General features: G+C 35.4%; 1 protein-coding gene across 7 annotated transcripts in view; it reads left to right on the plus strand.

The window, feature by feature from the left end:
• The window catches only part of LOC138706428 (PR domain zinc finger protein 10-like), a 93181-nt gene that overhangs the window by 42198 nt on the left and 34244 nt on the right, over positions 1-16739 (plus strand). For 4 of the 7 annotated variants that reach the window (XM_069835721.1, XM_069835725.1, XM_069835723.1 and 1 more), the window contains 9 exons: positions 1380-1586; positions 4772-4875; positions 6184-6291; positions 6435-6580; positions 7755-7841; positions 9678-9882; positions 10472-10627; positions 12968-13079; positions 15174-15292. In XM_069835721.1, coding sequence (XP_069691822.1) covers positions 1380-1586; positions 4772-4875; positions 6184-6291; positions 6435-6580; positions 7755-7841; positions 9678-9882; positions 10472-10627; positions 12968-13079; positions 15174-15292 — 1244 coding nt within the window. The remainder of the gene's footprint in view (positions 1-1379; positions 1587-4771; positions 4876-6183; positions 6292-6434; positions 6581-7754; positions 7842-9677; positions 9883-10471; positions 10628-12967; positions 13080-15173; positions 15293-16739) is intronic. The other 3 variants (XM_069835722.1, XM_069835726.1, XM_069835727.1) reach the window with 3 other exon arrangements.

Raw genomic sequence — 16739 nt, forward strand, 5'->3', positions numbered from 1 at the left:
TGGTGTTGTAGTAAGTGTGAGTGAGAAAGTGACAAGATGAATAAGAAAACAACACCATCACTCTGAGGTTACAAATTCATCAGTACCAATTATGAGACCTCTGTTAGAGAAATTAAAAATCTTACTGATCCATAGTCTTTTATGTATAACAACAGTCAAAGATACATGCAGTAATGCACAAATTGAAAATGGATGTGAATTAGGTTGAGACCTGTTAAGAGTTAGTGACTTGGTTGTTAAGTGCTTGACACTGAAAACGAGTGAAAATACATGGACTTTTTCATATACAGTATTTTTAAAGCAGTAGAAATAGTATCACCACGGCATGGCGCGTCCTACAGTATTTTTAAAGCAGTAGAAATAGTATCACCACGGCATGGCGCGTCCTAGGGTTGCGGATCGAGGAGACGGCCTCCAGATATGGAGGGTAGCTGTGAATATATTGAATAAGCAGTTGCGGGCAGCCAATGAGGGGTGGTCCTCCAGCTTGGGGGTTGGGCGAAGGGCTAACAACCCATCACCGTAAAAAACAGCTTGTTACGAATCCTTGAAGTAAGCCTCGGAATGGGACTATTTCTCTGGCACAACCACAGCAAAGGAATAAGGAATATTGTACGAAATGGAAATATAAAAATTGGAAATTTATCTTTTGAAGAGGTGGAGAAGTTCAAATATCTTGGAGCAACAGTAACAAATATAAATGATACTTGGGAAGAAATTAAACACAGAATAAATATGGGAAATGCATGTTATTATTCGGTTGAGAAACTTCTATCATCCAGTCTGCTGTCAAAAAATCTGAAAGTTAGAATTTATAAAACATTATATTACCGGTTGTTCTTTATGGTTGTGAAACTTGGACTCTCACTTTCAGAGAGGAACATAGGTTAAGGGTGTTTGAGAATAAGGTGCTTAGGAAAATATTTGGGGCTAAGAGGGATGAAGTTACAGGAGAATGGAGAAAGTTACACAACACAGAACTGCACGCATTGTATTCTTCACCTGACATAATTAGGAACATTAAATCCAGACGTTTGAGATGGGCAGGGCATGTAGCACGTATGGGCGAATCCAGAAATGCATATAGTGTTAGTTGGGGGGCCGGAGGGAAAAAGACCTTTAGGGAGGCCGAGACGTAGATGGGAAGATAATATTAAAATGGATTTGAGGGAGGTGGGATATGATGATGATAGAGACTGGATTAATCTTGCTCAGGATAGGGACCAATGGCGGGCTTATGTGAGGGCGGCAATGAACCTGCGGGTTCCTTAAAAGCCAGTAAGTAAGTAAGTAAGTAAGAAATAGTCAGAGAAAGTCTTCTTCCAATAACAAAGTACATATCTCTTTGAGTTGAAACTTTATTGTTTTTGTGGTCATAGATTCATCGAACTGGATGCGGTTTGTTCGAGCAGCTGAGAGCTTCAAGGATCAGAATCTGATTCTGAGCCAGCAGGGCCACTCCCTGTACTTCACCACAACGCGTGTTATCCACCCTCGTCAGGAGTTGCAAGTGTGGTACAGTTTGCCCTATGCTACCAAGCGAGGTCTGCCATTGCTGCAGCCAGACGCACATGCAGAAAAGAGGAGTGAGTACAACATTTATTTTTTCTTTATTATTATTATTTTTTATTTTTATTATTTTTTTTTGTCAATTTTTTTCCTGGCAAGCCTTAGACCTTATGAGAACTGTTACAGTCTAAACAAAAGATTTTAATTTTCTCTCCAGCTTTTCATAGGATGATTCAATATTTTATTTTATTTTTTATTCTACAGTCTATACAAATAAAAAAGAATAACAACTTTCACTCAATACATGTGGTCATATAAAATGATTAAAATGTTCTTGAATCATAAGTGACAATAACTGATGTTAGGAAGGAAAAAGCCTATGAGATACACATAATCTTGCATCTTTGCAAGAGATCTTAGGGCTGATGAAATACCTGTATGAGCTCCAAGTTTGTTGCTCATTATTCTTACTCCAGGATTTGCATCCTACTGAAGGGACGAGCAGTTTTGAAGAGAAAAAAAACCTAAAAGATGACATAACATATTTGAACTCGTAAAGCAGAAAGAACTGTCACTAAGGCTGAGCCTTGGTTCTCTATCAGCAGTGGTACCTCTCCCAGCCATTAGAACATCAACTCGAGATTTAACTGAGCTTGTCCTTTACTAGTTGGGAATCGAACCACAATTTTTGCACATTCGTACATCTTGCATTTGCATCCAAAACCACCATTGTGACTCAGTGCTAGTGCATTGGGCTTATAAGCCAGGTGGCCTGGGTTCAAATCAACCCACGTCCAGGCAACACAGGACTTTTCTCTAGATACTCCAGGTCCCCTGTTACATCCCAACAATTCATTATTATCATCATTCATTATGGGTGCAATGTAAATCCGGTGCCTGTTGTGTAATCTCTATAGCCTGTAGTGAACTAAGTGCTCTATGCTTCTCGACATTAGTGATATCTACGAGTCACACTGTAGAACCAGGGTGAATAACACCAGAGTTAAGAGCCCTGCCATTAAAAAATCATCCAGGCACTAAAACAGAAGTGACTGCTTGAATTTGGAAAGAAAGTAAGTATTATGTGGAGGACATGGTAGATCTGTGACCCCCTTTTTTTTTAATGTCATCTCAACATTTGTCCTTTAGTATTGGGGAAAATGACGGAAAAACTATATGCAGAATGAATATTCTCTAAGACCTAGCCAAGTGACTATTCATGTAATTCTGTGAAAGTTAGTTCACTTTCAATTTTCCTTGAGAGCTATTACTATGGTGATCATGGAAGCCAATGCTAACCAGAAGAATAAACAGTACTTGTGTTCTGGCTGACAGAGAGGTTGATGTAACTGTTATTGGTACCCTCGATCTGAACTTTCGTCAACTGCTGGTCATTCATCCTTACAGTAAGCCACTTTCGTTAAGACAAGGCAAGATACAGGATTGTTTCATAAAAGATAATTTGGTCAACAATAATATATGTGGATAAGGGTTGTATCGTACATGGATGGAACATCCAACTGTTAACAGATGCAGTCTCCATCTTTGATCAATAACTACAGTATTTGTAATGTTGTTTTACTGCTTTTACAAAATAATGTTCTGCAGCACATGATTCTAAGTATAATGTTATTACGAAAGGTTTTTTCTACTTTCATGTACATATTTTTAGGAGTAATTGTCAAATGTTTCAACATGCTTGATTTCCCTCTATTCTGTTCTTAAAATAAAGGTTCATCTTATACTCCATAAAGTATGATAAGCATGAAAACATTATCACTTATATACTATAACTTGAAGGTAAAAGTATTACATTATACTGCAAAGGCTTTAAAATGATTTTTTCACGTTTTGGTACCAGTATAAAATATTCTGAAATGTTGTTGTTGTTTTCTAATGCCAGGCGTTTGACAATAAAGTCATTTGACCTCTTGCACTCCAATATTTTTCAAAGATATTATCATGACCAGCCAATGGAGCACAGATTTTGAAGTGTTCCGAATCCATTTCTTGGTTTGAGTTGCACAATGGGCAGTTAGGGGACTGATATATTCCAATTCTATGCAGGTGTTTAGCCAAACAATCATGGCCTGTTGCCAATCTAAATGCAGCTACAGACGATTTTCGTGGTAAATCGGGAATTAACTGTGGATTTTGATGCAGAGAGTCCCATTTTTTCCTTTGGGAAATAATTGTGTGAATAAGATAAACACTCTCCCCTTTATAGATATAGGTACTACATTATACGATAAACACTCTCCCCTTTATAGATATAGGTACTATATTACACGAGATTTCCCACATATACATATCATTGTGTATACTAACTGCTTCTACAATGAAGCAAGCAGCAGTATTTGACCCGGCAGCGATGTAAAGTTGGTACTGTGAAGCACCTGGCTTGAAGGTGGTAATATTAAATCTCCTCTCTTGTTCCCCCCATCTACACCATTCATTGCGGGCAAGGTCATTGACTCATTACCTGCACAAATACCAACACAACTTCTCGAGTCCCTGGGTTCTGCTTGCTACTTCTGCTGCAGAACCAGTTAATATACGCACTGTGCAAATTAGTGTTATAATACCCGTTTTGAAACATTTGTTATTAGTTCAGTTGAGGTAAATGTTTTACTTTGAAATTACTCCTGACATTTACTTCCATATGTCATGCACAATTTTTAAAGATTGTAAAGAAAAATTACAAGCCATTGAGGAAAAGATTAAGAGGAAGGATATTGAAATTTGAGTGATTTTTTTCCCTGAAAACCTGAATATTGAATTGTTATGGACAAGTTTATAAATACAATACAAATACAATCACCATGTCAGAATAATAACTAATATCTTCATTCATAAATGTTTTTGGATTACTACTAACTCAGCATTTTAAATGCTTATGGCATTTAATTATCACCTGCATTTGGGGTGTAGATTTCCATTGCAACAGTTACTTGTCTGTAAATATTAACGAGATATTACTTTGTATCTTATATTATTAACATGCGAAAAAGGAAGCTTTATAAATAAAAGAGATTTAGGTAGATTCTTCTATAAAGCAGTATATATAAATGTTAATTATCATTTCACTTAGAATCTGTGGTCTGGAATTACAATCCTTCTATAACATTGATGATTGTGACATGGAGTCCAATCATGCATCGAACCTACTTGGTTAGAAAGGCCGAGAATAGACTTCCAGTAGACCTGTAACAAGCATGTAGGCAGAAACGGAAATGAGATATGAGAATGTTATTTGTTTCAGCAGTAGAAGAGCTGGAACACTTGTGGCCATGCTTCGAGTGTAATGAGAGGTTTACCAGTTCGGAGGATCTGCAAAAGCATTTGAATATCCATGACAGCGAACGGGTGAGTAGCTTTAGACCCCAACTTGTAAGCCATTTGAGGCATGAAGATTGCATTTCGTAACACAGTTGTTTACAGATAGTGAGTTGAATATTTTGGCTGTTCAAATTTTTTTCTTCCCTCTCTTGCTTTTCTTTAATTTCATTTTTTTCTGCTGTCTCTCTTTCTTTTCTCTCGCTTTCATTTTTTTTTTTCAATTTCGTTGTTTTTTTTCTACTATTCTTCTTACATTTTTCCCTTTCTTTCTTTCTTTTTTAATTGTTGGTTTTTTCATTCATTTCTTTTTCCTTCTTTTTCTTTCCTTTAGTCTTTCTTTTTTATTTCATTCCTTTCTTGCTTTCTTTGTTTCTTCTTTCTCCCTTCCTGTTATCTTGTCTTTCTTTCTTTTCGTGTCTTCATTTTCTCTTGCTGTCTAATGGCAGGCTGCTTGGTTTTATAACTGTCTTTTAGCTTCCCAATGTACTGCAGCCAAAACCGTGCTTGAAGTGGTTAAGGCTTCTCCATTCCATAAGGTGATTCCTTCTCATGATTGAGTACTCCTCATTGCAAATAGTATTTTCTTTTTCATTTTATTTCCTTTCTTCTGTAGTCTTTCATTTTTTTATTCCTATCTTCCATTATTTTACGATATATTTAAACTTAAGGAACAATTGTGATACGAAGATAAACTGTAATAGAGCAGTAGTCAGGTGAAAATGGCAGAGCCACTGGTGTGGCTCAGTCGGTTAAGGCACTTGCCTGCCAATCTGAAGTTGCGCTCGGGCGCAGGTTCGATTCCCGCTTGGGCTGATTACCTGGTTGGGTTTTTTCCGAGGTTTTCCCCAACCATAAGATGAATGCCAGGTAATCCACGGCGAATCCTCGGCCTCATCTCGCCAAATACCATCTCGCTATCACCAATCTCATCGACGCTAAATAACCTCGTAGTTGATATAGCGTCGTTAAATAACCAACTAAAAAAATGGCAGGAAAACACGAAGTAAGTAAAGAAAACTTGCTCCACAATTATTTTGCTGACTACAAATCTTACTAGTTTCATTCTCTAGTGGCTGTCATTAGAAGCTTCCAGATAATGGATACTGCTGGCCCCAGTTTGTTTTGTTTCTCTTTGCATACCCAGTGTTTCTGGGATACCAGAAGATACAAATGATGACAAGCAAATGAATATGATGCAATACTCAGACTTAACAGTTTGCTCAAGTCGTTGCTCAGATATAATTGTGTTTAGATTGTCCATATATCTCTATTGGATATTGTGAATAAACAAAAGGATGTCAGAACTCAGTTTTACAGCTTATATTATTTTCGTAGGGGGAAGATGGAGAGTCTGTGAAATCTAAGTCAAAAAAATCTGGACGGAATTTCAGGCGTAAAGGTCTTTCTCACTTTCCACCCAAAAAGTTCAGGTCAGACAGTGAGGTGAGTGCTGTTGTGACTTTGCTCACTTTCTGGTGATATATTGACTAGAAATGCAAAAAGTATAGACAAATAAAATGAACAGTTAACACATAAATTGATCTCCAAGAAAATAATAGTGTCTTACTGTGTTGATCTTGTCACAGCTGTATCCTTACCAGTGCCACACCTGCCAACGAGCGTTCCCACGCAACTACAGCTTGAAGAGACACCTTCTGCTGCATTTGGGAGATAAAAAGTACGTCTGTGAGGTTTGCGGTCATCAGTTTTCACACATTCACAACAGAGACAGGTTAGCACTAGAGCTGAATACACGTTAATAGTAATTTATTTATGTATCTATCTATGGTACACTTGGATTTCCTTAAGATTTGAATGTATTATAATTTCACCAGAAGAGAGAAAGTTGTTATGCATTTAAGGTAGATTGTATTCTGTTATCCTGTATACAGGATGAAATCTAAGTAATGTCATAATTTTAGGGGGTTATTCTTTGAGATATTTCAAACAAAAAAGTTCAATACGATTTCGCTCGTTTTCCTTCCTTTTCCAGATAAAAATTGTTTTATATGAAACATTTTATACTGTGTTTTGGGAAAGCCACTGATTAAATTCCCAATATGCTGTCAGTTTAAGAGAGCAGTGTATTATGATAATAAATGATAGAAAGAATTTTAGCTTTGACCTTTGAATGTGCAGAAATTTGATCCAAATAAAAGTAACTTCTTGCTCTGCAAAGGAATTTTAAAATGTTACATTTGTTCGAATCAAATTTCTGCACATTTAAAGGACAAAACTAAAATTCTTTCAGTAATTTATTATCGTAATACAATGCTCTCTTAAATTGACTGAGCATATTGGGAATTAAATCAATGGCTTTCCCAAAACACACTATAAAATGGTTCATATAAAACAATTTTTATCTGGAAAAGGAAGCAAAAACGAGCGAAATTGTATTAAAATTTTTGTTTGAAAAAAAAAAAAACAACACACACACAAATGCACGCACACATGCACACACGCACACACATTGATTACGAGTGTAATGTGGACTCATCGCACTTTGAATAGTCTATGACGAATTAAATGGTCTAGTATGCAAATCTAGTTTTTCAGGTAAAGCTCCCTGTAAAGCAGACTTGAATAATTTCTAGGGAAAAATTGTTCTGGGGATGGGTATCGATTCTGGGACCTCTGGTTGAATGTACCAATGCTCTACCAACTGAGCTACCCAGGAATTCCACCCGACACCTTCTCAATTTTCCCTTTATATCTTCATAACTCACGTGGGCTGATGAGACACCGAGACCCACATCAAGTGCACACAACTCTGTGTGACTTGGAATTGTGGTTTTCTGTTAATGTGCCTATAGTAACATATAAAATTATGCAAATCTAGTATTTCAGGTAAAGCTCCCTGTAAAGGAGACTTGAATAATTTCAATAATTTTCATCTAATTTTGCAGGCATGTTCGAAAACATCATAAAAATCACAGCACTGACAACACTGGGAAGCTTCCATCTAATGCAGTTGTAAAAAAGAAGACTCCAGGGTGAGTTGAACGCAAAACTTAAGTATTCTTCACATGCTGTGTGGAAAGATTATTAAAGACATGGTCTGTGACAAAGAAGTTTTTCATCTATATGGTCCACAGACATACAATATCTAAATATCTGAAATATATGCTTAAAAAATGCCTGTACTATAAATACCCAATTGATGTGGAGGTCCACAGTATTTTGTGGTTTAAAATCAAATAAGATTGATATCTGCTGAAATTTCCAAATAATAAGAGGTTCACAACTAAAAAGTCAATGTATATGTGTGTATGTATATTTATATGTATATATATTATGCACACATACACGGCACTAGTGGATGTAGATTAATAGCTATCTTCATTGTATTTATTCAGACTACATTTCAATGTTAAAAATTTTGCTTTAACAAAGAATATATTCATAACCAGAAGATATATTCTTTTTTAAAGCAACCTTGGTTGGTTGCTTATACTCAGCTTATTGGAGTTTTTCCATTTGCCTTCTTGCTTCTGGTATCGTAATGACAGATTACATTTTTACAATTCTTGAGGCATGTCATATACATTATAGTATTATCTTCTTTACAAAGTAAACAATGAGGAGTAGGAAAAGTATTTATTTTACATATATGGACAGCCAAACAATCATGTCATGTATATAATTGATAAAGTGCGACAGCTTTCATTCGTGGACATTCTGGAATTAAATTTTTATTGTTTAATAAAATATTCCATTGCTTATTTACACTCTTATGTGTTAATTTTTCATGTATTTCTTGTTGGATGATCTTCTTAATTATTATTAGTTTTGAGGACTGAAATGATAAACATGAATTTGTAATTTGTTGGATCATTGTGCCCTTTTTTGCTAAGTAATCTGCTATCTCATTACCAAGAATTTCACAGTGTGAAGAAATTCATTGCAAAAGTATTGTTTTGTGAAGAGATTGTGTTTGATACTTTATATATATATTTGTCTAATGGCTAGTACATGATATTAACTATCATTGACTGAGGGAAAAACAAGAAAGTGGTGAACAAATATAGTCCCCTGCCATGTCAGCAATATGTTGACAAATCCTTGCAAGACGGCGGACATCATTTGCAGCATCATTTCTGATCATCTCTCTCACTGATCGATCTAAAGCTCATTGGATATAAACTCTTAATTGCAAGCAAATGCCTCACTTCCACCCATCTTGAAATAGTTCAGTATGGTTGGACATCTCTCCCACAAGCTTCTTGTAATATCGTAAAGCACTGGGTTGCATTTTTTCCTCTTTCAACTCGTATTTTTATGAAAAATCTTTGTTCATACCTACTGAACATTTTTAGGGCTGTATTACTTAATACAAATCAGAAACAGTCCCTGTATTTACAAAATGTGGTTACTTAAAGACTTAATATTCCACATTTATGCAATAATCGCTCCTCTATTACCTACTAAAAGATTCCGATATTCACCCCTAGGAGCGCTGATTTATAGCACTTTTGCCATTATGTATTCAATGCCCTGGTATTTCTAGTTTAATTATAATATGTACACGTGCAAAATTGATAAAAATACATATTTTCATATTAATTACAGTAATTTCAGGAAAATAATACCCTTTTTTCGTTCTTTTCATTGTAATATCTTCCATTAACTAAGAGTTAAAAGTAACATAAAAGACGCTGCTTTTGCCTGATTATCTTCAGTATATACATTTATGCTCGCATCGCATAACCAATTAGATGAGGCGCTTTGTTGTGAAAGTAGTTTGTCGGGAATTAGCTTACTCAAATTCCATAAAATTTAACAATCACTATGCAACTGTAAAATGTGATGCACATTGTATTTTGTTACAGTCCTGGCCTTGAGTGGCTGTGTTCACACTGCAGCCTCACCTTTACTAGTGCATCAGTGCTGAACTTGCACACTTTGGCCCATGCAGCTGACAATTTGGAGGAGACGGAGACCATTACTGGACTGCCATCTGACTTCCACTCGGTGTATCATGCAGGGGAATTCCTAGTACAGAATGGCGATGTACAATGCCCACAATGTACTCAGGTGTGTGTATATTGATACAGACAGATAATCAATTGTATTTTATGAATCCTTCGTCTAAAGGGGTTATTCAGTGCCATTGAGATGTTAGTATGGAAATAATGGAATAATGGTAAAATGAAAATGGCACAGAAAATTGAAAACTTGCCACAGCCATTTATTAATCATAATTGTCACAGGTGGACAGTTATTAAGTTTATAATTAAGCCTTCCTGAAATATTCACTACAGTCTGAAGATCCTGGGTTTAATTTCGGGTAGTGATGGAATTTTCCTCATTGCCAAATCTTCCAGAATGGCCCTGAGGTCCACTCAGCCTCCTATTGATTTGAGTACCAGGTCTTTCTCTGGGGGGGAAAAGGCAGTCAGAGTGTGGTGCCAACCACACCACCTCATTCTAGTGTCGAGGCCAAGAAAACATGGAGCTTCACCTCCATGCCCCTGAAGCACCTTCTTGACATATGTAGAGTATACTGTAGTTGTCTTGAGACTGATGCTGTATGTAAGAAGTGCTGAGTTTCAAACTGTTTTGTTTGTACAGTACATTGGAGAGTACATTGATAACCCTATTAACAAATGTGTTTTTTGTTTAGGAGTTTCCTAGTAAGAAGGAGCTGATTGAGCATGTGTCAGCCCATGGCAAGCTGACACCCCCTCAACTGCGACCACGCTTGCGGTCTGTGAACCCTGCCAAGCCCTGGAAGTGCGAGCTCTGCTACAAAAGCTTCGCCACTGAAGACCGTCTGCAGGTCAGAAATTAACATGTGAAATTCGGACATTTTAGATAGCTGGTTTACTGTTAAAACTCTTAAATGAAAGCATATAAAAATTTTCCACATACATGCTTACAAAGTTTAGGCTACTGTAAATTGTCCTTAAATTTGAACTTGGTTTAACCAAAATCCGAAGAGGTCTTAATGTAAGTTCATTAAAACTGCGAAAAACAGTTTTTCTGCACATAGTAATATAGATCAAATAAAACCGTTTAATTTATAATATTTCGTATACAACAGTTCTTTTGCTAAGAAATTTGTGTGTGAGGGTTTATTTTTACGTTTAATTTTCATTACTTTATTTTGTTTATAAATTCTTCATATTAGGATGTGTGAAATTGTGGTGTAGCTAAAAATCTAGCAGACTGTGGCTCAATTTTCAGAAGGAAAGTGGAAATATCTCCTTCCCTAAAGGACTGGGTATATGTGTTTCCTTTGTCATTTCTTTGTCATTTATTGTTTTATGCTATGACCTTGGACCAAGCTCATCACATGACCAGGAAGTTAATTACTTGTGAGTTTTTACTCTTGGTTCAAAATCTTCATATGAGAGAGGTCAGATGGTTGCTGTGGTAATGGTGGTGTTGCTGATGATGGTGGTTATGATGATGATGACAACGACGATGATGATGTGACTAGAATTTTAAAATATTAGGTCTCTTACTGCTATCAATTGAAAATACAAAATCCTTGTTATTCTCTGGTCAACATAATGTAAGAACGAAAATTATGTTTATTCATAAATTATAATACTATAGTCCCGTTGCTGTAATTTCCAGCAGCCAATCACGTTGCAGGTCGGCTACATTTAAACGTGTGCGTCTTGTGATTCGCTGATTCATTTCTTAAGGCTCGATAAATACTTAATATAATCGCCCGCCATTTTAGCTCTTTCGTTGGCGTTCGCAGAAAGCACATGACGTTATTTGCTGAATTACATTGCGTTTGATTTATTATCATAGGAGCTACGACATGATAATGTTTAACGGTGTGGCAAATAGATTCCTCGTATGGTAGCTCGGCAATGTGAGAACAAAAATGGCGAACGATACTACCTACTACTACTACTACTACTACTAGTAGACTTTATAGAGCCTTCACTTTCTAAGATGTAAGCAAAGAGGTGGAGTCACGCCGGAAATAACAGCGTCGGGACTATAACTCACTTCTTGATACGTGTTTCTGTCCTTTGCCAACTCCACTAAGTCTGTGGTGATGAGGCACATACAGAACTGTGAAATCATGGCATTTGCAATACTAATTAGTACCATGATAATTTTGTCGGCCTGGGTAGCATAGTCGGTATAGCCCTGGCCTTCTGTTCTCGAGGTTGCAGATTCGGTCCCAACCCAGGTCGATGGTATTTAAGTGTGCTTAAGTGCGACAGACTCATGTCAGTAGATTTACTGGCATGTAAAAGAACTCCTGTGGGACAAAATTCCTGCACGTCGGTGATGCTGACATAACCTCGGCAGTTGCGAGCGTCATTAAATAAACCATAATTTAAAACCATGGGAATTTTCATTTTGTTCCTGTATTTACTGCCAGATACTGCTGGTATCGGTCAGATGTGAGAGACATCTAGACTCAAATATTAGGAATAATACATAGGCAATTGAAATGTCACCATTTTAATTTTGCTAACACATTACATAAATGTGTTAGAATATTTTACATGCTGCAAATTTAGCAACATTTTTTTTACGGGACCCACACCTTCCTGGAGGAAGTTGTATTATAAATTTTTTTACCCTGGTTTGAATCTGGGAACCTTGGGTGCAAAGGCTATTATACCATAATAACTGTTAGACCACAGAAGATGACCTATTCATAAAATAATAATATATTAATTATTCAGTCTGCAGTATCTCATACTGTTTTTAAGATTTTGATAGAAAGCCAAATAAACTTCAAGTGCTATGTAGATTGATCACAGAAAATTAAAATACATAGCAAGAAAAAGAAAATCATAGAATTAATAGCAATTTCTGTTCTTACATTAGTAGTGAGAATCGAACAGTTAACAGATGATATAAGACAGATAGCATCAACTGAGATTAAATTTCTAAGAACTGCAGCAAAATGTCTAATTCTGATTACAAGCTGCATTGTAGAGCAGGACTCATAAAGCTGATTTTTTGATTATGATGTGTAAAGAAATGTGGAAGTAATTTTGATGTGGATAACATAACAAAGACAATAAAAAAAATAAGAATTTGAGTACGTAACAGAATAGATTATATCTTACAGGATAGGTTTTGTCTCGAAAAGATGTTGTGAAGGTGGTATAATGGAATGTTTTTGTTCACTACACAGAGGCACATGCTGGTTCATGGGGCAGAGGAGTCTAAGCCTCTTCAGTGTGACATCTGCTACAAGCGTTTTCTCAATAATTCAGCCCTGGCATGCCATATTAAAATCCATACAGGTGAGTATTGATATGACCTTCACCTTCTGGAAAATAATGATGCAAAATTAAAAAAAAAATTAAAATTTTATTCGTCCAAGAAGAACAGCAGTGTCTGTCTTCGACTACTAACTGAACTTGACTGTTTGGCAGCACATATCTTCAGAATTGGAATTTATACATCACCAAAATGTGTTCTCTGGAGAGAAAAAGATTTAACTGTGGACTTGCAGCACATACTAAGCTGCAAAGCTGTCAACATTTCAGATAATAACATCACAGACCGTTTACTAGCATGTTAGAAATCAAATGGACAAAATCCAATATTCTAAGCATTTAATTAAGTAAGTAATTAATTTTATTAATTGAGAATGCTCCTCAATTCTGAGGTTTTCTCTCCAACCAAATATTACATTCATCTTACAATAAACATTTCACATGGACATTTTCAAATATAATGTAAATATATACAGCATTCAAATTCAATTATATCCTTTAATTAAACTTCTCCATCTTTCTCTGTCTTCTGTACCCCATTCGTCATCCTGACTTTCCACATTGCTGTACATTATCATTCCACATAGTTGAGATCGACCTCCTCTATTTCTTCCTTGAAGTTGCCTTTTGTGCATTGCCTTTGGTATTCTGCTATCCTCCATCCTTCTTACATAGCCATACCATATCATATAATATAATGTAATACACAGTATATAAGAAGAAGCTTGAAACATAAGTCATGGCAACTAATTTTTTTTCAAAGTTAAGTCATTTGTCATATGGCATCCATAGTAAGTGGGCACATCATTAGATGACAGTGTGATGTATGGTTATGTCACAGAGACCAATTTGAATTTATTGTGAGTCAACTGCCATGCCATGCATCCATAGTACGAGTACCGGTATTTGGTCGCATCACTATATAGTAGTGTGATACGGTTATCATTAGGGAGCGGATTCATTTGCACTAAAAAACTGTAAAATATGCATGTTCGTATGCACCTAAATACCAGGATATATGCACTAAAAATCACGAAATAAGCATTACTAAAATAAAAAAAAATATATGTATATATTAAGCAATTTACTAATACTGATGGTTTTTCTGTTATACATAAGAATGTTGAGACACCATCAGTTAAAATTGTTTGTGCTTCAAACCACTGCTTAAGCAGTACATGTCTGGCACATTTTTGGTAGGCATCATTGACAAAACTAATCCAAAATTAGGGGTCTAATAATTTTCTGAAATATAATGCAAGAAGAAGAAGAAAAATGGTAGGCTGACTTCTTGGACAGTAAAATCGTTGGTCCCTATTTCTACTAGCACAACTTTATGGAAGAATGTTACCTTCACTTTTTGCAAAGTGACTTCTTACATGATGTGTCATTGAATATGAATATGAAACTAACGATGTGGTTGCAGTGTGACACATTACCAGCATACATGACGCAAAGGATTTTTGAACATCTATATGTTACCTTTCCTTATGAAGAATGGCTCCATCCACTGGCCTGTTAGATTACGTAACCTCACTTCATTCTATTTTTTTTCTATGCTTTAAAAAACATAGTGTATGCACATTACGGAATATGGAACATTAAAATGAATGTCACTACTACTTTCATTTCCATTGGGGTTGAAATTTTGCAACTTGTCAGGTGCAATATGCTGGTGAGGGGTCATACACATGTTACAGAATGAGGCCAGCAATTTAAACATGTATTCTGAAACTGTTTTACTTCGAACACTAACACTTTAAATACTTATAAATAAACATAACACGTTATTAAAATGTATCAGTACAACCTAATCTATGATGCTGCTTCCTTTAACATAGAAGAAATTGTCTAATATCAACTGGTGTTGCGGTTCCTTGGTCACTCAATAAATGCAGAGTTTTCTGTTTTCAATAAGGAAGGCGCAGGTGACTCATCTTAGGGATATAAATTTTTACATCTAACCTTGCATTGAAATCTCCTAGTTAGAGGTACCAAAATGTGGAGGGCCTAGCACTATAATGCAGGATTGCATAAAGAAGACAGTTCAATCGCCCTATATGTATATTATTTTGCAATTTGTATTATAGCAAGTAATGGTATGTGTTTGTCCAACAGAAAAGAAGATATTCGAATGCCCAATATGCAAGGCAGTGTTTGACCAGGTGCTTGCTTTGAAAGAACATGTACATATTCATTCTGAAAACGGATTGTTTACCTGTCCACAGTGCAATAAGGTAAGAATTCGTGCATATTTGTGTAAGATACATGAATTAACATTTTTTTACACTTCCATATTTGCATTATTTTAATTTTTTCCTTTGAAAGTGTAATTTGTTAGGTAATTGTAACTTGAAACTTTCAAATAAATTTTGTACAATTTATTTCAGCTTATACGAATATCGAAATCTTCTTGATTATTCTTATGGTGCTAGTATGCAAAAACAAATGGACATTCATTGAAATATTTAAAATTACACTTCAATGCGATTTTTCTTGATTTCACTGCTTTTACAATTGGAAAAATGAATGACATCTCTGGTATCTTACAAATCAATATAAAAAGTAGAACAGCTGTTTAATTTAAATTCATTATAGATGAGTGTGATGGACCTGCTATTTCATTAAGAACTGTGGTCACACTAGATATTCGTAAAATCCCTTTGTTCTTTGGGCTGGTGTAATTGTTGCCTATTAAAATTTAGCTACTAGATGTGTGCGCTTAATGTTGATGTTTAAATTAGTATTTACATACCTGATCAGAATTCATGGATTGGTGGACCATTATCAAGTATATTTCAAGAAGATCACCAATATCCTGAGAAGCTAACTAACTCAAGTCAATATATATATATAATACAAAAGAATGGATAAGTCTTAACTGTTGTACCTTTTATTACATTGGCATTAAGAGGGTTTGATTCTATACCGTATATTGCACTATTTTATCACTGATTGGTTCAGTAAGAGAGTGAACTAATTCATAGAGTATGTAAGTTACATTGCTTGTTAATTGTCATATTTCTAATCATTGAGGTGTAAGTGTTTTCACTTGAAAATTGCAACAGTTGTTGCTTATTTGTTTTACAAGGCCTAGACAAGAGGAAATACAATGTTGCAAAGTTTTGGTACTATATATTGCACTATAAGTCTAGTGTGTTCTGAAATCTAAGACGAGATTTACAGGTATTAAGTTACATCATAAATGTGAGTTTGAAATGTTATTATAATTTTAATTAGAATTGTAAAATTTTCTGCCTTATTCTTCATATGCACTTCACGTGACTTCTCCTAATATATTGAGTACCGGTATTGAGAAAAGTTGTATAATTCTCGGAATGTGTATCAAAGTATTTTGGAACTTCTAATCTCATAAAAGAAAAATAGTTGGGTATTTATTGCAACAAGTTTAAATGTGAAGAATTGTCAGGCACAAATCCCTCAAACTATATAGACAATTAGCTAAGCACCATTACTACTGTTTCAAGTGACCTGAAACATTAGGAGGCTGTGTAAATTCAAGTAATTTTTAAAGAAAATGTCTGTATGTCGGTTTTGTAGCTAGATTTTCGATTGTTGTTATGCTCAGTAGTATGTTGTCAGTTGGGTATTGAGGTTCGCTTCTATTTTTTTTTTATTTGTTGTCATAGTGGTTTTAAAATTATTGTACATTGCAGTGAGATG

The sequence above is a fragment of the Periplaneta americana genome, chromosome 9 (assembly GCF_040183065.1).
Source record: "Periplaneta americana isolate PAMFEO1 chromosome 9, P.americana_PAMFEO1_priV1, whole genome shotgun sequence".
NCBI lineage: Eukaryota > Metazoa > Arthropoda > Insecta > Blattodea > Blattidae > Periplaneta > Periplaneta americana.